This window comes from Entelurus aequoreus, linkage group LG10, assembly GCF_033978785.1.
Source record: "Entelurus aequoreus isolate RoL-2023_Sb linkage group LG10, RoL_Eaeq_v1.1, whole genome shotgun sequence".
NCBI lineage: Eukaryota > Metazoa > Chordata > Actinopteri > Syngnathiformes > Syngnathidae > Entelurus > Entelurus aequoreus.
Genome location: NC_084740.1, coordinates 45,877,702 through 45,899,388, shown reverse-complemented (window position 1 = coordinate 45,899,388; position 21,687 = coordinate 45,877,702). Strand labels below are relative to the sequence as shown.

At 42.1% G+C, this 21,687-nt stretch overlaps 1 protein-coding gene across 6 annotated transcripts in view; it reads right to left on the bottom strand.

Annotated features, from left to right (window-relative positions):
• LOC133658708 (uncharacterized) overlaps positions 1-21,687 on the bottom strand; it is a 31,201-nt gene that overhangs the window by 4,707 nt on the left and 4,807 nt on the right. Inside the window, exons 1-9 of one of the 6 annotated variants that reach the window (XM_062061055.1) lie at positions 14,788-15,403; positions 7,486-7,683; positions 2,751-2,823; positions 2,506-2,597; positions 2,313-2,390; positions 2,156-2,230; positions 1,959-2,056; positions 1,685-1,755; positions 867-1,007 (exon numbers count right to left, since the gene is read on the bottom strand). In XM_062061055.1, the coding sequence (XP_061917039.1) occupies positions 1,744-1,755; positions 1,959-2,056; positions 2,156-2,230; positions 2,313-2,390; positions 2,506-2,597; positions 2,751-2,823; positions 7,486-7,683; positions 14,788-14,899 (738 nt within the window). In that variant the 5' untranslated portion in view covers positions 14,900-15,403 and the 3' untranslated portion in view covers positions 867-1,007; positions 1,685-1,743. Of the gene's footprint in view, positions 1-860; positions 1,008-1,684; positions 1,756-1,958; positions 2,057-2,155; positions 2,231-2,312; positions 2,391-2,505; positions 2,598-2,750; positions 2,824-7,485; positions 7,684-7,996; positions 8,284-14,787; positions 15,404-21,687 lie in introns of those variants that run through there. The other 5 variants (XM_062061056.1, XM_062061057.1, XM_062061053.1 and 2 more) reach the window with 5 other exon arrangements.

Here is a 21,687-nt window from a genome sequence, read left to right as displayed (position 1 = left end):
ATAACTCAACCTGTACTACTATCACAAGTCAACTTAACTACTACCATAACTCAACCTGTACTACTATTATAAGTCAACTTAACTACTACCATAACTCAACCTGTACTACTATAATAAGTCAACTTAACTACTACCATAACTCAACCTGTACTACTATAATAAGTCAACTTAACCACTACCATAACTCAACCTGTACTACTATCACAAGTCAACTTAACTACTACCCCACACAGCAAAAACAATCCGCGGCGGATCCCCCGCGGGGGTATCGCGCTTTCCGGAAAGGAACCGCGAAACGGACACGCATCGGCGTCCACTTGCTCTCAGGAACGTATCCGCCACGGCGGCGGATCCGCGACCCGCCGCCGTGGCGGATTCAGCGCGCCGCCACGGCGGATCCGCGACCCGCCGCCGTGGCGGCGCGCTGAATCTGCTCCGCACCCATGATCAAAGCCTAACCTCCCGCCGCGGACCAGCAACGGACTCATAAAAACCCTGGCTCATCTGGCCGTTTTGGACCCCTTCATCTTATTTTCAAAATCCCTTCTGTTCTTGCTGTAGGATAAAATAGGAAACTAAAAAATTCACTCAGCCCTACTACAGCAATATAGGCTTACATATGCATTGCCTTGTATTTTTAAACTAACAATATTGTCAATGGGCAGAAACAGAAAATGGTCAATTCACTCTATAAAGTAAATATATAATATATAAATATATATATATAAAAAGTAAAAAAAACATATTTAATCTATTAGGCTACAACTTCAAGGAAACACTGCTCCATGCACAGCTAACATATCAGAAAATGAATAACTGGTGAATGACAAGAAGTCCAATAAAAGGTTGTTTATTTATACATATACATCTCTATTCCTCCTGAGGAGGTGGAAGCGGGACTCGTCTCCTCGTTGCCCGATCCCCCGCCAAGTTGAACCACCTGATGGCGTGTTTGGTGACCTCAGCGTCCGTGGCTGACCTTGTCAACACATTTTTACTCACAGCACCTGTAATCAAACAAGATTACAAGACAGATACGTTTATGTTTATGGTATGTAGCATCCAAAGCCAAGTATGCTTACACAATACAAAATATGTGATAGGTATTAAGGAGATTACATTTGAAAAAAAAAAAAAAGACTTAAAGTTACTGGAGGTGGTTCAAATAAGGTGCGTAAACTATGAATTTGTGATCAGGGTATAGGTGTGCAAGACATCCAAAATGTTTAAACAATATCGTTATTTGGTTCCTTGATCAGAGTACTTGTTTGGCTCTGTTGGATGACGGCGGCGGGGGGTTGGGGGTGGGGGGCATAAATAAATATCCATAACCCAACTTTGGGAGGTTGACATTGTTTTCTTATTATATTTGTACTATCATTCCATGTTTGTATTGGTGTAGGCCAGGGGTGTCCAAAGTGCGGCCCGGGGGCCATTTGCGGCCTGCAGGTCATTTTTTAACGGCCCCAGGGCACATTTTTAAAAAATACGATTGAAATAAATAAAAAACATTAAAAGTGGTATTTAAAGAGCAAACAGGTGAAATGTAACAAGAAAATGTAGCAATGTTTACTCTAATCACACAAAGCTGCCATGTAGGCTGTTTCTTTCTTTAAAAAATAATAATGAATCAAAATCAATGTCATTATGAATTATTGACCTATTCAAGGCTTAAGAAGTTTACCTTCGCAATCAGCTGGTCTTGGTTGTGCTTAATAGTTTCCAGCAGGCTAAGGATGTGGATTACCTCAGGCGCTGTTGACAAACAGCAGTATAAAATTAACATGTTTCAGTGTTTATCCTCATTACTCATAATCCTGACATTAGCCTTTGACCTTAGTTAATGACAAAAGTTATTGACAAAGTTTGAAGAAAATATGTGATTGCTTGTGAATTTGAATTTTTTCCAAAATTTGTGGCACAGAATGACCATCCGGTATTTGTCAGTTATTGCTCACCAGAGCAGGAAATGTTGTCGGCCATTCTTCCTCTGTCTGCCACATGTTGAGGGCTGCTGGTGAGGGGGGTGGAGGGAGTCGAGGAGGGATGGCCGTTCCTAGTGAGGTGGGCATTGTGAGAGAGCCATCAGTTAACCCTGACTGATAATACCCAAGGGGCCTATCTATACACTAATATTTCAGAGATCAGTCCCTACCTTGTGTAACTCTCTGCATGTTTAATGCAGGTGCTGGTGAAGGCATATGAATACGTCCTTCCCCATGGTGAGGTGCTAAGGGAGATAAATTGGTATTAAATGGTTGTGATCTGTTAACCATGGTTACTGGATGCTGAGATATTATTTCAGTCTTTACCTAGAAAGTTATCTCCAGTTGAGGAGTCGAGTTGACAAGTACTCATGACTCTTGCTGGCACTCGGCGAGACGGTGAAGCTGGGAGAAGGGATACAAGGAGAGGGGAATATCTTTAGCACTAAGAATGTTAACCATATCTTTAATATTAATGTGGTGGTTTCGTTTTTTTCGATGTTAAGAGATTATTCCTTACTCTGCCTGTGCAATTGGCTTGCCAACCCCAGAGATGCGAGGTCACCATTTCCCGGGTCTTCTTCGCTATCATCCGAGTCCCCGAGACGATGGCTGTTGGGTAACCATATCATTAGGATTATTGCAATACCAAAATTGCCAAATATACATATAGTACAAGAATATCTGGTCTATTTTTGAATGCTACCGGAAATAACCTTCCTATTACTGTAGAAACATGACAAAAACAAGACGGAACACACTTACACTGGCTTCCTGTTCCTTTTTTCTGGCAGCTCCTCATTCTCTGCCTCAGATTGCAAATCCCAACTCCATGTTCCTCAGTAATGTGACACAGGAGGAAATAGTTACAATCGTGAAAAATGTTTAAATCTAAGACTTCCACTGATTGTAACGGAATTCATATGGAAACGATTAAAAAGGTTATTGAAGTGATCTCAGGACCATTGATGTACATTAGTAACATATCATTTCAAACAGGTAAATTTCCAAACTAAATGAAAATAGCTAAAGTTGCACCAATTTATAAGACTGGAGACAAACATCAATTTACAAATTATAGACCTGTTTCTTTACTTCCACAATTTTCTAAAATCATTGAAAAACTGTTCAATAACAGATTAGAGAGTTTCATAAATAAAAATACAATACTCGAAGAGAACCAACATGGATACAGAGCTAATGTTTCAACTCCAATGGCTTTAATTGAAATTACAGAAGAAATTACCAATGCAATAGATAGTAAAAAATGTGCGGCAGCAGTTTTTATGGATCCAACTAAAGCATTTGACACAATTAATCACAATATTTTCATCCAAAAACTAGAAGGATATGGCATCAGAGGGTTAGTCTTAAACTGGATAAGAAGTTATCTAACGAACAGGAAACAATACGTGAAGCTAGGCGAACACACGTCTACAACGCTAAATATATCCTGTGGTGTACCTCAGGGATCAATACTAGGACCTAAATTATTCAATGTCTATATAAATGACATTTGTAAAGTTAAAAAGATTTAAAGTTAGTATTATTTGCGGATGATACAACAGTGTTTTGTTCAGGAGAGCACACAGAAGATAATACAAATAATAACAGAATAAATTAACAAATTAAAAAGATGCTTTGACGCAAACAGACTATCTTTGAATCTCAGTAAAAGTAAAATAATGCTATTTGGTAACAGTAGAAGAGAAAGTCAAACACAAATACAAATAGACGGAATAGAAATTGAAAGAGTAAATGAAACCACATCTCTAGGTATAATAATTGATGATAAATTGAACTGGAAATCTCAAGTAAAAAATATACAACATAAAGTAGCAAGAAACACGTCAATAATGAATAAAGCAAAACATGTTCTAGACAAAAAATGACTTCATATTCTCTACTGCTCGCTAGTGTTACATATCTGACTTATTGTGTAGAAATATGGGAAATAAGTACAAAAGTACACTTCATTCATTAACTGTGTTACAAAAAAGATCAGTTATAATAATACATCATGTTGGATATAGACAACATACAAACACTTTATTTATTCAATCACAAATACTGAAATTCCATCACATAGTGAATTTGCAAACAGCTAAAATGATACACAAAGCAAACTATAACCTGCTAGCCAAGAATGTACAACAATTCTCAACAAAAGAGGAGAAATATAATCTTAGAGAAAAACGTAATTTAAAACATTTGTATGCACGTACAACACTTAAGACCTTCAGTATATCAGTATGTGGAATTAAATGATGGAATGGATGAAGCAAAGCAATCAAACAATGTACTAATATGATCCACTTCAAGAAACTATTCACACTTAAAGTGTTTACAAAGTACAAAGAAGAAGAACCATGATAAACATTCTCAATTTATTTCATCCATCATTCATTTTCTACATCATCTTACTCATCTCACCATATGAAATATAACTTACTTCACTCACTATTATTGATTTATTTGTATTGTGATTACTTATGGAGTATATTGTGAATACATTGAGAACAGGAAGTCAACAAAAGTTTTAGCAACTGTTATGTAAAAGAAAAGGGGTAGGATTAAATAAGCTCTGCTTCTTCCTACTCCTTTTCCAACATGTTGAAAAGAGAAACTGGAAATTGTGATGTATCATGTTGTATGCATGCATGTGTGATGTATCATGTTGTGTGCATGCATGTGTGATGTATCATGTTGTATGCATGCATGTGTGATGTATCATATTGTATGCATGCATGTGTGATGTATCATGTTGTATGCATGCATGTGTGATGTATCATGTTGTATGAATGCATGTGTGATGTATCATGTTGTATGCATGCATGTGTGATGTATCATGTTGTATGCATGCATGTGTGATGTATCATGTTGTATGCATGCATGTGTGATGTATCATATTGTATGCATGCATGTGTGATGTATCATGTTGTATGCATGCATGTGTGATGTATCATGTTGTATGAATGCATGTGTGATGTATCATGTTGTATGCATGCATGTGTGATGTATCATGTTGTATGCTTGCATGTGTGATGTATCATGTTGTATGCATGCATGTGTGATGTATCATGTTGTATGCATGCATGTGTGATGTATCATGTTGTATGCATGCATGTGTGATGTATCATGTTGTATGCATGCATGTGTGATGTATCGTGTTGTATACATGCATGTGTGATTTATCATGTTGTATGCATGCATGTGTGATGTATCATGTTGTATGCATGCATGTGTGATGTATCATGTTGTATGCATGCATGTGTGATGTATCGTGTTGTATACATGCATGTGTGATTTATCATGTTGTATGCATGCATGTGTGATGTATCATGTTGTATGCATGCATGTGTGATGTATCATGTTGTATGCATGCATGTGTGATGCATCATGTTGTATGCATGCATGTGTGATGCATCATGTTGTATGCTTGCATGTTCCAAATAAAGTCAAAGTCAAGTCAAGTCAAGTCAACTAACACTTGGTGGACATTCAAGCCACAAAATGCAAATGGAGTATTGTTGGTGTATTTTGGATGGTTATAGAGGACCTCCCATTGGCTCCATTGCAAGTGGACTTTTATTTACATTTATGAGTTAGAATTAGGGCTGGGTGATACATGGAATATACTGGATATATCGTGGGTTTGTCTCTGTGCGATATAGAAAATGACTATATGGTGATATTGGAGTATACGTTCTCACACAGTTGCTTTTAGCTGCAGGCATTACACTACAGGCTCTTCTCACTCTTTCTTGTCTCTCCTTCTCACAGAGACATAAAACAAGCGCACCTTCTTACATACGTCACATACTGTCACGTGTGCAAGGTCATACGCTCTCACGGAGCAGACAGGTAGCGGCATGGTAACGTTAGCTGTGGTGCGAGTGGTATTACGAGAGAAAGAAGGTGCCAATCTGGTAACAAATGAAGGAATAATTAATTCCCCAAAAAACAGCAGGGGGTCCATCGTCTGGCGGTGGTTTGGCTTCAAGCGGGTAGATGGTGAACAAGTATGCGGCAAAAGCGTTGCTACAAAAAGTAGCAGCACTGCTAATGTAGCATCATTTGAAAAGTCACCCGCTAGAGAATGAAGAGTGCTTGAAACTCTGCATGTCAACATTCTCCGTTCAGTGCCACACCCACAAAATGCCCAAGCAACCATTTCCACATCAACACCGTATGAAACAAATAGTCAACAACAGAAGGAGATAACGTCCGCAGGAACCTACCACATAGTGAAGGACATACACTATTTGATGTCCTATTATGCAGCTCATTTTTATTTGACACTTATTGAAATATCTTGTGTGACATCATGCACAAAAGTGCACTTTATTTGTTTTAAACTATTGTAGTGGCGTTCTGTACAAAAAGTGCACTTTAATTTAGTGTTGTTTTGATATGTTATCTTAGTGACATCATGCACAAAAGTGCACTAATAGCTTGTTTTAAAATGTCTCTGACAATCTTGCACTTTTTGTTTTGCAATGACATGAATGTTTGTGCCACTGCTTAATAACTGTTTAATAAATACACTTTTGCTAAATTGACTTAGTTGTGATTTCCCTCTCTGCATGAAAGTTCAAAGGTAGCATATATTAATGCAGTATGAAGAAGAATGTTTTAATGTAGACACATAGAATCATCATACTGCTGTGATTATATGCATCAAGTGTTCATTCAAGGCTAAGGCAAAATATCCACATATATATGGTGTATCATGACATGGACTAAACATATCCACATATATATGGTGTATCATGACATGGACTAAACATATCCACATATATATGGTGTATCGTGACATGGCCTAAACATATCCACATATATATGGTGTATCGTGACATGGCCTAAACATATCCACATATATATGGTGTATCGTGACATGGACTAAACATATCCACATGTATATGGTGTATCGTGACATGGACTAAACATATCCACATATATATGGTGTATCGTGACATGGCCTAAACATATCCACATATGTATGGTGTATCGTGACATGGACTAAACATATCCACATATATATGGTGTATCATGACATGGACTAAACATATCCACATATATATGGTGTATCGTGACATGGCCTAAACATATCGACATATATATGGTGTATCGTGACATGGCCTAAACATATCCACATATTTATGGTGTATCGTGACATGGCCTAAACATATCCACATATACAGTATATGGTGTATCGTGACATGGACTAAACATATCCACACATTAATAAAAGGCCATATCGCCCAGCCCTAGTTAGAATGTGATTTTTTATTTTTTTTTAATATATCCACCGTTGTCTCTTTTATAATGATTGTGAACGATGTCCCCAAAAAGTGCAGTTCCCCTCTAAATTGCAATGATTAGATTTAAGACTTGAAGTGTATGAGCATGAAGTGATGAAGCCTACTTGGATGAGTCTTCTATGACAAAGTGAACAGTCCAGTTATGATGGATTGAGAATAAAATGATATGTGCTTACTTGGACTGTGATGAAGCTGTGAGGACTCAGGTGCTTTGTCTTCATGCTCTTCAGTCTTCACAGAGACAACAGTCAGTGGAAACTTGCTGACATCATCCTCCTCTTCCTCTTTCATGTGTGGATCCTCCTCTTCCTCTTTCATGTGGGTGGGCTGTGGATCCTCCTCTTCCTCTTTAATGTGAGGGGGCTGCTGGACGTCTGTTGGGTAAATAAGTAAATAAGATACCGAGATAATATAAATAGTTGTGGACTGACACTGTTAACACAATGACATTATTTGTGTCATTTTGTTTGTTGTGTTAAAAGTGTGTAGCAAAACAACCAATAAAAATACGGGAAATACCACCTTTTGTCCTAAAATTAATTCAATAGCTGTACAGTGAGTACAAAACCGACTTGGACATTTGATGGGGGTCAATTGGAAAAGTTGTATAAGTACGAGGCAGCATTGAGGCATTCTTAACTTTACACTCACTGATGTAAAGTGTGTAAATACTGAGATTGTCATTACCATAACTTAAATATCATGGAAATAAAAAAAATCTAATTCCAAAATCACTTAAAAAAACATTCATGGTATGTTTTTGTTATCATGCAGGATTAGGGTTGGGTATCGAGTATCGATCGGACCTGGGACTAACTTTCCGATTCTCCCGGTATCGTTCAAAAGTTTAAATTTCGATTCCTATTTTCGATACCCAGTCCGCCGACCGGAAAAAAAAAGAAAAAAAAATGTCAGCCGAACCGGAAGAAGAAGCCGCTGAGCACCAACGAAGAAGCGCCCACCCCCGGAAGTGTTAGCATAGCCGAGCGAGTCAGTCAAGCTCAAGCATGGATAGCTGGGGTCGGCGGTCGAAAGTGTGGCTTTACTTTACAAAAAAAAATTAAAAATAACCGCGAAATAACAGAGCTCCATGTCCATCAAGAAACGAGTGGAGAGAGAGCTGCAGATGTACCAGGACGTTCCACCGATACTTATGTCTGACGACCCTGCTGCATGGTGGTGGTCCGGTGGAACCAACAAAAGACTTATCCTTTGCTGTCAGATCGCGCTTTCTCCTATTTATGCGTTCAAGCTTCTTCCACACCCAGCGAACGTGTATTTTCCACAGCAGGAGACACTATCTGTCCAGAACGCTCACGCATCCTGCCTGAGAAGGCGGATATGGTCATTTTCCTATACAAGAACTGTCTCTGATTTTATACTGTACCTGCTGCTAATCTGGACTGGGTTTTGCAAGTTGTTTCTTATTGTTTATTTGCTTTTCTGCACCAGGTTAGCCCATCAGTGGGAGCACGGTAACATTTTTAAGTACCTGCAGCATCATACACTTGTGTGTGTAAATGTGTTTTCATGAGGTTTTCAAAAATAAAGCTCTCTTGAGGAAAGTGTACCCCTGGGAAAATGTATTCATAATTTATAATATTTATATTCAACTTCATAGATTTGATATTTATATTCTAGTTGAAAACAGTCCTGTGAGGAATTTATAGTAAAGTTCATAAAAAGTTAATAGAATTAAAATTGATGGAGAATGTCAGACTATTTCATTCAGAAAGACTGTAGGTTAGCTAGCTCATTTAAAATATCCTAAACGTTTTTTGACCCTGCCTCTTAAAAGAATCGGAACCGAGGATCGCCAGGAATCGGAATCGAAACAAAGAATCGGAATCGTTCGAATTCAAACGATACCCAACCCTATGCAGGATACTTTTTTGTGGTCATTTTGTTGGCTGAGCCAAAAGGACAAACTGGCAAATTAAGACTCGCCTGGTACTTGCAAGTACACAGGTTTTTGGGTCAATTCCTAACCTCAGAAAAGTAGATAACTTCACAGTCAAAGTGGGTGACAATACTATAACAAACAAAAATGAGATTACCTATCTTGGCTGCATCGTAGAGACTAATCTCTCCAGTGAAAAAATGACTACTAAGGTAGTCAAAGAATCAACCGACAAATTCTGTTCTTACTAGTGTTGTCCCGATACCAATATTTTGGTACCGGAACCTGTACCAAAATGTATTTCGATACTTTTCGATACTTTTCTAAATAGAAAGGACCACAAAAAAGTGCATTATTGGCTTTATTTTATCAAAAAATCTTAGGGTACATGAAACATATGTTTATTATTGCAATTTAGTCCTTAAATAAAATAGTGAACTTACTAGACAACTTGTCTTTTAGTAGGAAGTAAACAAACAAAAGCTCCTAATTTAGTCTGCTGACATATGTAGTAACATAGTGTCATTTATATTGACTATTATTTTGTCAATATTATTAAATGGTAAATGGGTTGTACTTGTATAGCGCTTTTCTACCTTTTTAAAGAACTCAAAGCGCTTTGACACTATTTCCACATTCACCCATTCACACACACACATTCACACACTGATGGCGGGAGCTGCCATGCACGGCGCTAACCAGGACCCATCAGGAACAAGGGTGAAGTGTCTTGCTCAAGGACACAACGGACGTGACTAGGATGGTAGAAGGTGGGGATTGAACCAGTAACCCTCAGATGTGGGGATTGAACCAGTAACCCTCAGATTGCTGGCACGGCCACTCTCCCAACTTCACCACGCCGTCCCCCGTTATTAAGGACAAGTGGTCGAAAATGGATTATTAATCTACTTGTTCATTTACTGTTAATATCTGCTTATGTTCTGTTTTAACATGTTCTATCTACACTTCTGTTAAAATGTAATAATCACTTATTCTTCTGTTGTTTGATACTAACATTAGTTTTGGATGATACCACAAATTTGGGTAACAATCTGATACCAAGTAGTTACAGGATCATACATTGGTCATATTCAAAGTCCTCATGTGTCCAGGGACATATTTACTGACTTTATAAACATAATATATATTTTCTTTAAACGAAAGAAGATGTTGTGATGCCAAAAAATATTGATATAATCATAGAAGTAGTACTTTTTAGAGGCGGTATAGTACCGAATATGATTAATTAGTATCGCGATACTATACAAATGCTGGTATACCGTACAACCCTAGTTCTTACATAGTAGGATCACCCCGCTGGTGGGTAGAAATACATTTAAGACTCTAACCCAAGTACTCATTTAACGCCACTTTGACTACAGAGTTCATGTTTAGTACCGTGACGCCTTAAAAGCCCTGAAAAACTAACTCCAGACAGCCAAAACAAAATTATTGGGCTTCTACTCAACCGTCCATCTCGGGCTCACCTTTCCGCCAACCATTTCCTTAAAGTGGGGAGGCTCTTGGTAGCCAACAGAGTGCATCTTCTTGCAGTGGTCTGGTGTACAAGATACACCATACCACTAAAATACCCATGTACCTGTCTAGATACTTCAAAATATATTGACCATTATAACACCAGAGGTAGTTGTACAAGTCATATTCAACCAGATCTCACTCCAAAAAAGGTTGTAATTAGTTTGCCTGCTATACCACCAACATGTGGATCTTCCTATCAATAGCCATAAAGGAGTGTAAATCCCTTACTTCCTTCAAAGCAGCTCTGACAAGACATTACAGGTTGTGGCTACTCGTAACTGGGAATATACAAAGCATTTTGCTGCAATTTTCTTGCAGTATTGTTGTCTTTTTGCTACTTTCTGCATACTTTGTGTTCTATCTTCCATCCATCCATCCATCTTCTTCCGCTTATCCGAGGTCGGGTCGCGGGGGCAGCAGCTTAAGCAGGGAAGCCCAGACTTCCCTCTCCCCAGCCACTTCGTCCAGCTCCTCCCGGGGGATCCCGAGGCGTTCCCAGGCCAGCCGGGAGACATAGTCTTCCCAACGTGTCCTGGGTCTTCCCCGTGGCCTCCTACCGGTCGGACGTGCCCTAAACACCTCCCTAAGTAGGCGTTCGGGTGGCATCCTGACCAGATGCCCGAACCACCTCATCTGGCTCCTCTCGATGTGGAGGAGCAGCGGCTTTACTTTGAGCTCCCCCCGGATGGCAGAGCTTCTCACCCTATCTCTAAGGGAGAGCCCCGCCACCCGGCGGAGGAAACTCATTTCGGCCGCTTGTACCCGTGACCTTGTCCTTTCGGTCATAACCCAAAGCTCATGACCATAGGTGAGGATGGGAACGTAGATCGACCGGTAAATTGAGAGCTTTGCCTTCCGGCTCAGCTCCTTCTTCACCACAACGGATCGATACAGCGTCCGCATTACTGAAGACGCCGCACCGATCCGCCTGTCAATCTCACCATCCACTCTTCCCTCACTCGTGAACAAGACTCCGAGGTACTTGAACTCCTCCACTGGGGGCAGGGTCTCCTCTGCAACCCGGAGATGGCACTCCACCCTTTTCCGGGCGAGAACCATGGTTTCGGACTTGGAGGTGCTGATTTCCATCCCAGTCGCTTCACACTCAGCTGCGAACCGATCCAGTGAGAGCTGAAGATCCTGGCCAGATGAAGCCATCAGGACCACATCATATGCAAAAAGCAGAGACCTAATCCCGCAGCCACCAAACCGGATCCCCTCAACGCCTTGACTGCGCCTAGAAATTCTGTCCATAAAAGTTATGAACAGAATCGGTGACAAAGGGCAGCCTTGGCGGAGTCCAACCCTCACTGGAAACGTGTCCGACTTACTGCCGGCAATGCGGACCAAACTCTGGCACTGATCATACAGGGAGCGGACCGCCACAATCAGACAGTCCGATACTCCATACTCTCTGAGCACTCCCCACAGGACTTCCCGAGGGACACGGTCGAATGCCTTCTCCAAGTCCACAAAACACATGTAGACTGGTTGGGCAAACTCCCATGCACCCTCAAGGACCCTGCCGAGAGTATAGAGCTGGTCCACAGTTCCACGACCAGGACGAAAACCACACTGTTCCTCCTGAATCCGAGGTTCGACTATCCGGCGTAGCCTCCTCTCCAGCACACCTGAATAGACCTTACCGGGAAGGCTGAGGAGTGTGATCCCTCGATAGTTAGAACACACCCTCCGGTTCCCCTTCTTAAAGAGAGGAACCACCACCCCGGTCTGCCAATCCAGAGGTTCCGCCCCCGATGTCCACGCGATGCTGCAGAGTCTTGTCAACCAAGACAGCCCCACAGCATCCAGAGCCTTAAGGAACTCCGGGCGGATCTCATCCACCCCCGGGGCCTTGCCACCGAGGAGCTTTTTAACTACCTCAGCAACCTCAGCCCCAGAAATAGGAGAGCCCACAAGATTCCCCAGGCACTGCTTCCTCATAGGAAGACGTGTTGGTGGGATTGAGGAGGTCTTCGAAGTATTCCCTCCACCGATCCACAACATCCGCAGTTAAGGTCAGCAGAACACCATCCTCACCGTACTCGGTGTTGACAGTGCACTGCTTCCCCTTCCTGAGGCGGCGGATGGTGGTCCAGAATCGCTTCGAAGCCGTCCGGAAGTCGTTTTCCATGGCTTCCCCGAACTCCTCCCATGTCCGAGTTTTTGCCTCCGCGACCGCCGAAGCCGCACACCGCTTGGCCTGTCGGTACCTGTCCGCTGCCTCAGGAGTCCTATGAGCCAAAAGAACCCGATAGGACTTCTTCTTCAGCTTGACGGCATCCCTCACCGCCGGTGTCCACCAACGGATTCTAGGATTACCGCCACGACAGGCACCAACTACCTTGCGGCCACAGCTCCAATCAGCCGCCTCGACAATAGAGGTGCGGAACATGGTCCATTCGGACTCAATGTCCAGCACCTCCCTCGTGACATGTTCAAAGTTCTTCCGGAGGTGGGAATTGAAACTCTCTCTGACAGGAGACTCTGCCAGACGTTCCCAGCAAACCCTCACAATGCGTTTGGGCCTGCCAGGTCTGTCCGGCATTCTCCCCCACCATCGCAGCCAACTCACCACGAGGTGGTGATCGGTAGAAAGCTCCGCCCCTCTCTTCACCTGAGTGTCCAAAACATGAGGCCGCATATCCGACGACACAACTACAAAGTCGATCATGGAACTGCGGCCTAGGGTGTCCTGGTGCCAAGTGCACATATGGACACCCTTATGTTTGAACATGGTGTTCGTTATGGACAATCTGTGACGGGCACAAAAGTCCAATAACAAAACACCGCTCGGGTTCAGATCCGGGCAGCCATTCTTCCCAATCACGCCGCTCCAGGTTTCACTGTCGCTGCCAACATGAGCGTTGAAGTCCCCCAGTAGAACGAGGGAATCACCCGAGGGAGCACTCTCAAGTACTCCCTCGAGTGAATCCAAAAAGGGTGGGTACCCTGAGCTGCGGTTTGGCGCGTAAGCGCAAACCACCGTCAGGACCCGTTCCCCCACCCGAAGGCGGAGGGAAGCTACCCTCTCGTCCACCGGGTTGAACTCCAACATGCAGGCTCTGAGCCGGGGGGCAACAAGAATTGCCACCCCAGCCCGTCGCCTCTCACTGCCGGCAACGCCAGAGTAGAAGAGAGTCCAGCCGCTCTCGAGAGAACTGGTTCCAGAGCCCTTGCTGTGCGTCGAAGTGAGTCCGACTATGTCTAGTCGGAACTTCTCCACCTCGCGCACTAGCTCAGGCTCCTTCCCCCCCCAGCGAGGTGACGTTCCACAGCCCAAGAGCTAGCTTCTGTAGCCGAGGATCGGACCGCCAAGTGCCCTGCCTTCGGCTGCCGCCCAGCTCACTTCGCACCCGACCTCTATGACCCCTGCTATGGGTGGTGAGCCCATTGGAGGGGGAACCCACGTTGCCTCTTCGGGCTGTGCCCGGCCGGGCCCCATGGGGACAGGCCCGTCCACCAGGCGCTCGCCATCGTGCCCCACCTCCGGGCCTGGCTCCAGAGGGGGGCCCCGGTGACCCGCGTCCGGGCGAGGGAAATCTGGGTCCATAGTTTTTATTTCTCATTGACGTCTTCGAGCTGCTCTTTGTCTGATCCCTCACCTAGGACCAGTTTGTCTTGGGAGACCCTACCAGGGGGCATAAAGCCCCCGGACAACATAGCTCCTAGGATCATTGGGACACGCAAACTCCTCTACCACGGTAAGGTGGCAGCTCAGAGAGGAGTGTGTGTGTTCTACCTGTGTGAGATAAAATATATATTTCAACTGAAACCATCTCTGGCTTTCTTGTAGCAGTGAATGTGTACCGTGATCAAAGGGTAGCCTTTCCTGTGCAAACTTCTCATAACTCCTTCAATCAATCAATCACACATTGTTACAAACTGAGAGGAACATCAACCTCAAACTGTCTCCTTTTCATGAATAATGTAAATGAAAGCCTTGCATCATCCCCACAAGACAAAGCATCTATTGAAGAAAAGTGTTAATAATCAAATATAAAGTTAGTAAAGATGTGAGAGTAAGAAGTCAACAAACCTGTTGTGTGTAACACAACTTGATGTTTCTTGAAAACAGCGTCCAGTAGTTGATTGTTCTCTTTCGTTCTAGAAAGTTCCGCCTGGTAATCTGCTATCGTTCTTTCGCACATTTTCACACAATCACAACACTTTACACTCACATGTTCACACAATCACAACACTTTACACTCACATGTTCACACAATCACAACACTTTACACTCACATGTTCACACAATCACAACGCTTTACACTCACATGTTCACACAATCACAACACTTTACACTCACATGTTCACACAATCACAACACTTTACACTCACATGTTCACACAATCACAACACTTTACACTCACATGTTCACACAATCACAACACTTTACACTCACATGTTCACACAATCACAACACTTTACACTCACATTTGATCTCTACTTAGCGATGTGTTGATAACATCCGCGTCCCTTTGTTAGCAGCTAACAAGCTAAGCTAGCTAAACTTGCTAGCACGATAAGGTTCTCGCTCACCGAGACGGGTTTTTTCCGGGATTAAAGAATCAAAGATGTATTTTAAACGACATACATTTTTACAAACTGGAGAACAAATAATAAGACTGACTTATTAGCGTCCTTCTGGCTTCTTTCTGCGTCAATGTGCTTTCACGACAGTTGGCACGCTTGACGTTACAAGACGGTTCTGCTTTCGTCTATGACTGCCTGCTCTCGCGAGATGTGTCATGTGCAGAAGACTCAAAGCTTCGTAGTAAATCAGGAGCGTGATCACTTTTTGATTTTCTACATTTATTTTGCATTATTGACTTTGTTGAAACTGTTGTTTGTAATCAAATGATTAATTGTATTATTTTGTTGTAATTGTTACATGAACTAAAATGATGTATATATTGTTGTATTATTCACCAATAAGTCGATACATTTTGGTCCTGTGTTTTATTCTGATGATAATGAAAAATGAGGTAAAAGGCAAAGTGAAAGTGAAACTAAGCTACTGCCTCTCGCCTACACGTCAATTTATTGTGTGGTAGCCAAAAGTCACCAGTAGATGGCAGTAAAGTATTGTAAAGTCCTACATATAGTACCATTGAAATGTTGCTGCTCATATTAATAAAACGCTAAATCCTTTATTTTTGACAAAATACCTCTAGTAGTGATACAAATGTGCTCTGGAAAAATAATCTTATTTCCTTTGTTTGGCTTGAAAGAAGCTATGAAAATAAACATGACAACAAATGAGTAGTTCTCAGGAAGAAAAAAAGGTTGTAGATGATGTGAAAGGACCAAATCCTCTGCTTAGGAATAATACAAATAATAATAATCAATGTTATTTATAAGGTGCCTTTCTAGAGACGATACAAACATTACAACATTGTTTTGGCAAACTCTACACAAGGCCAAAGCCTTCACCCAAACAGAAGGGCCTTGTGTCCAAATGTCAGTTTGGCTCCCATTTCCCCCCAGAGGACGGAATTGGAATTACAGACAACATTTCCAAACAGCTGAAGACCATCAGTAATCAGGAAGGCTCTCACCTGAAGCAATCAAATCCACTCCTTTTAAGTCTGCAGCTCCAGCTCAGACTTCCGGCCAACAAACACTGCTCGAGGAGAATTTGCCAAATGCAGTAGTGACAACTGTTTACAGAGACCAGGGTGGCTGACGGTGAGATGACTTATATTATTTTGATGTTTGATTTGATATGTTGAATTTATTTCAATTGCCAAGTGGCTGTTAAATGTTTAAATGCCAAATCCAAGCTCTCAAGGGTCACAATAAGTTCTTTTGGAAACACTTTTACTTTAAAAAATGGTTTATTGTAATTTGCTTATATTGGTCCCTAATTGCTTTTGTATTTGTCCACCTTTTCCAAAGGTTTTTCACCTTACAAGTATTTAATGAAAAAAAGAGACAATCAAGTCCAAAATAAAAGGAGAAACACAGATTGGTCTCATCATTGGATTAAAACAAAGAGTGAAGTCCCAGTGTAACCCCTGGTCAAAAGGTCAAAACCCTTTTCAAGTTAGGGGAGAAAACAAACAAAACATAACTCGACAAACATTGAACAATATAAAACAGAAAATGTCAGTTTAGACAAGAAACTAGAAATAGCTGAAATGAAAGTGAATAAGCATTCTGGAATAAGTGTGTTCTTGATTTGAAAAGGCTAAATGAGTCCATATTGTGGAAGTCTTGCTGCTCCAAAAATATGGAGGGTCAAATGGGACAAAAACTAAACAAATAAATACATCTTTAAATAATTACTTAAATGTGATAATTCATTAGAATGGACTTAAATACATAAATGTATTTTATCTTTCAAACTCAGCCATCAAAGTCAGTGGGCGGGTCCTAACATCTGATTGGTTCCACCGACCAGAGAGAATAGCGGTTGATATCTTCGTCCGAAAGTGAGGAAATTGTTACGTCTTTGTAACTGTTTTGGACTTAAAGGCCTACTGAAATGTTTTTTTTTATTTAAATGGGGATAGCAGATCCATTCTATGTGTCATACTTGATCATTTCGCGATATTGCCATATTTTTGCTGAAAGGATTTAGTAGAGAACATCAACGATAAAGTTCGCAACTTTTGGTCGCTGATAAAAAAAAAGCCTTGCCTGTACCGGAAGTAGCGTGACGTCACAGGTTGAAAGGCTCCTCACATTTGCACATTGTTTACACCAGCAGCGAGAGAGATTCAGACCGAGAAAGCGACGATTACCCCATTAATTTGAGCGAGGATGAAAGATTCGTGGATGAGGAACGTGAAACTGAAGGACTAGCGTGCAGTGCAGAACGTATCTTTTTTCACTCTGACCGTAACTTAGGTACAAGGGTTCATTGGATTCCACACTCTCTCCTTTTTCTATTGTGGATCACGGATTTGTATTTTAAACCACCTCGGATACTATATCCTCTTGAAAATGAGAGTCGAGAACGCAAAATGGACATTCACAGTGACTTTTATCTCCACGACAATACATCGATGAAGCTTTTTAGCTACTGAGCTAACGTGATAGCATCAGGCTTTACTGCATATAGAAACAAAACAAATAAGTCCCTGACTGGAAGGATAGACAGAAGATCAACAATACTACCAAACTCTGGACTTTCCAGCTTGGCGAAGCTTAATAATGCTGTTGCTAACGACGCCATTGAAGCTAACTTAGCTACGGAACCTCGACAGAGCTATGCTAAAAACATTAGCTCTGCACCTACGCCAGCTCTCATCTGCTCATCACGACCCGTGCTCACCTGCGTTCCAGCGATCGACGGTACGACGAAGGACTTCACCTGATCACCAATGCGGTTGGCGGCCTGGAGACGGAGGAAGTCAAGGTGAGGTCGTTCGGCTAGCGCGTCTGCTATCCTCAAAGTGCTCCTGGTTGTGTTGCTGTAGTCTGGCGCTAATACACCGATCGCACCTACAGCTTTCTTCTTTGCAGTCTTCATTGTTCATTAAACAATTTGCAAAAGATTCACCAACACAGATGTCCAGAATACTGTGGAATTTTTAAATGAAATCAGAGCTTTTTGTATTGAATTCAATGGGCTCCGAATACTTCCGCTTCCACTGTTGACGTCACGTGCAAACGTCATCATATCAAAACGTTTTCAGCCGGAAGTTTGCCGTGAAATTTAAAATTGCACTTTGTAAGTTAACCTGGCCGTATCGGCATGTGTTGTAGGGATGTCCCAATCCAGGTTTTTGCACTTCCGATCTGATACCGATGTTGTTTTTTCACTTCCGATCCGATACCGATACTGGCTGATACTGGCCGAGCATGTATTAAAGTTTAAAGTTATTTAGCCTACTTAGTTGTCAGATTCATGTTGAAAAGGGTTTTAGTACTCTTGATAACAACTAGCCAGCTGAATTAGGTGAGTTTGAATAATACACAATGGAGATGTTGACATGCGGAGTTTCAAACACTCTTCATTTTCTAGCAGGGGACTTTTCAAATGATGCTACATATTAGCAGTAATGCTACTTTTTATAGCAACGCTTTTGCCCCACACTTGACAAATTACGGTTGTCTGTTTGACATATTCCCACTTTGTCACTAAGCTGCATTCCAGCTCCTGACAGAAATAACTGTATTACATTCCTCTACTTTATTTGCTACATGCTGTGGGTCAGCATAGGTCTTACTTGCACATGTTCCACATCTACCAGCAACTCCTCAAAAAGTATTAAAGAGTATGTCCTTCTAAGACGTCATGTTTTCAAATACTTTTAAAGTTCCAAAGATATCAAGATATGACAGGGTGAGGTTGTGGATATTCAAGAAATACACGATGCACTTACCCGTGTAAAAAATTATCCAAGGAGGGGAACCTTAAACGATGGGTTAGTGTGGCTGACACTGGACTTAAGCTGAATAATTGTTTGTTTAAAGGCCTACTGAAAGCCACTACTACCGACCACGCAGTCTGATAGTTTATATATCAATGATGAAATCTTAACATTGCAACACATGCCAATACGGCCGGGTTAACTTATAAAGTGACATTTTAAATTTCCCGCGAAATATCCTGCTGAAAACGTCTCGGTATGATGACGCCTGCACGTGACGTCACGGATTGTAGACATTTTGGGACACCATTGTGGCCAGCTATTAAGTCGTCTGTTTTCATCGCAAAATGCCACAGTATTCTGGACATCTGTGTTGGTGAATCTTTTGCAATTTGTTCAATGAACAATGGAGACAGCAAAGAAGAAAGATGTAGGTGGGAAGCGGTGTATTAGCGGTCGGCTGCAGCAACACAAACACGTAGCCGGTGTTTCATTGTTTACATTCCCGAAAGATGACAGTCAAGCTTCACCATTGGCCTGTGGAGAACTGGGACAACAGAGACTCTTACCAGGAGGACTTTGAGTTGGATACGCGGACGCGGTACCGTGAGTACGCAGCTGCGGCTTCCAAACATTTGATCGCTTGCCCGTACGTGCGTGCCGCTATGTGCACGTCACGTACGTAACTTTGGGGAAATATATGTGCTGTATGAACTTTGGGGAGGTGAACGGTACTTTGGGCTGTGGGATTGAGTGTGTTGTGCGGGTGTTTGATTTGTATTGGCGGGTTATATGGAGGGGGGAGGTGTTTTTTATGTGAGATTAATTTGTGGCATATTAAATATAAGCCTGGTTGTGTTGTGGCTAATAGAGTATATATATGTCTTGTGTTTATTTACTGTTTTAGTCATTCCCAGCTGAATATCAGGTCCCACCCGCCTCTCACAGCATCTTCCCTATCTGAATCACTTCCACTGCCCTCTAGTCCTTCACTCTCACTTTCCTCATCCACAAATCTTTCATCCTCGCTCAAATTAATGGGGAAATCGTCGCTTTCTCGGTCCGAATCGCTCTCGCTGCTGGTGGCCATGATTGCAAACAATGTGCAGATGTGAGGAGCTCCACAACCTGTGACGTCACACGCATATCGTCTGCTACTTCCGGTACAGGCAAGGCTTTTTTATCAGCGACCAAAAGTTGCAAACTTTATCGTCGATGTTCAATCAAGCAATCAATCAATCAATCAATCAATGTTTATTTATATAGCCCTAAATCACAAGTGTCTCAAAGGGCTGTACAAGCCACAACGACATCCTCGGTACAGAGCCCACATACGGGCAAGGAAAACTCACTCCAGTGGGACGCCAATGTGAATGACTATGAGAAACCTTGGAGAGGACCGCATATGTGGGTAACACCCCCCCCTCTAGGGGAGACCGAAAGCAATGGATGTCGAGTGGGTCTGACATAATATTGTGAAAGTCCAACACATCAGCGAAAGTCCAGTCCATAGTGGGGCCAGCAGGAACCATCCCGAGTGGAGACGGGTCAGCAGCGTAGAGATGTCCCCATCTGATGGACAGGCTAGCGGTCCACCCCGGGTTGGGAGCAGAGTAGAAAAGAAAAGAAAAGAAACGGCAGATCAACTGGTCTAAAAGGGGAGTCTATTTAAAGGCTAGAGTATACAAATGACTTTTAAGATGAGACTTAAATGCTTCTACTGAGGTAGCATCTCTAACTTTTACCGGGAGGGCATTCCATAGTATTGGAGCCCGAATAGAAAACGCTCTATAGCCCGCAGACTTTTTTTGGGCTCTGGGAATCACTAATAAGCCGGAGTTCTTTGAACGCAGATTTCTTGTCGGGACATATGGTACAATACAATCGTCAAGATAGGCGGGAGCTTGACCGTGTAGTATTTTATACGTAAGTAGTAAAACCTTAAAGTCCCATCTTAGGTGCACAGGAAGCCAATGCAAGTGAGCCAGTATAGGCGTAATATGATCAAACTTTCTTGTTTTTGTCAAAAGTCTAGCAGCCGCATTTTGTACCATCTGTAATCTTTTAATGCTAGACATAGGGAGGCCCCAAAATAAAACGTTACAGTAATCGAGACGAGATGTAACGAACGCATGGATAATGATCTCAGCATCGCTTGTGGACAAAATGGGACGAATTTTAGCGATATTACGGAGATGAAAGAAGGCCGTTTTAGTAACACTCTTAATGTGCGACTCAAACGAGAGAGTTGGGTCGAAGATAATACCCACATTCTTTACCGAGTCGCCTTGTTTAATTGTTTGGTTGTCAAATGTTAAGGTGGTATTATTAAATAGATGTCGGTGTTGAGCAGGACCGATAATCAGCATTTCCGTTTTCTTAGCGTTGAGTTGCAAAAAGTTAGCGGACATCCATTGTTTAATTTCATTAAGACATGCCTCCAGCTGACTACAATCCGGCGTGTTGGTCAGCTTTAGGGGCATGTAGAGTTGGGTGTCATCAGCATAACAGTGAAAGCTAACACCGTATTTGCGTATGATGTCACCTAGCGGCAGCATGTAAATACTAAAGAGTGCAGGGCCAAGAACCGAACCCTGGGGAACTCCGCACGTTAC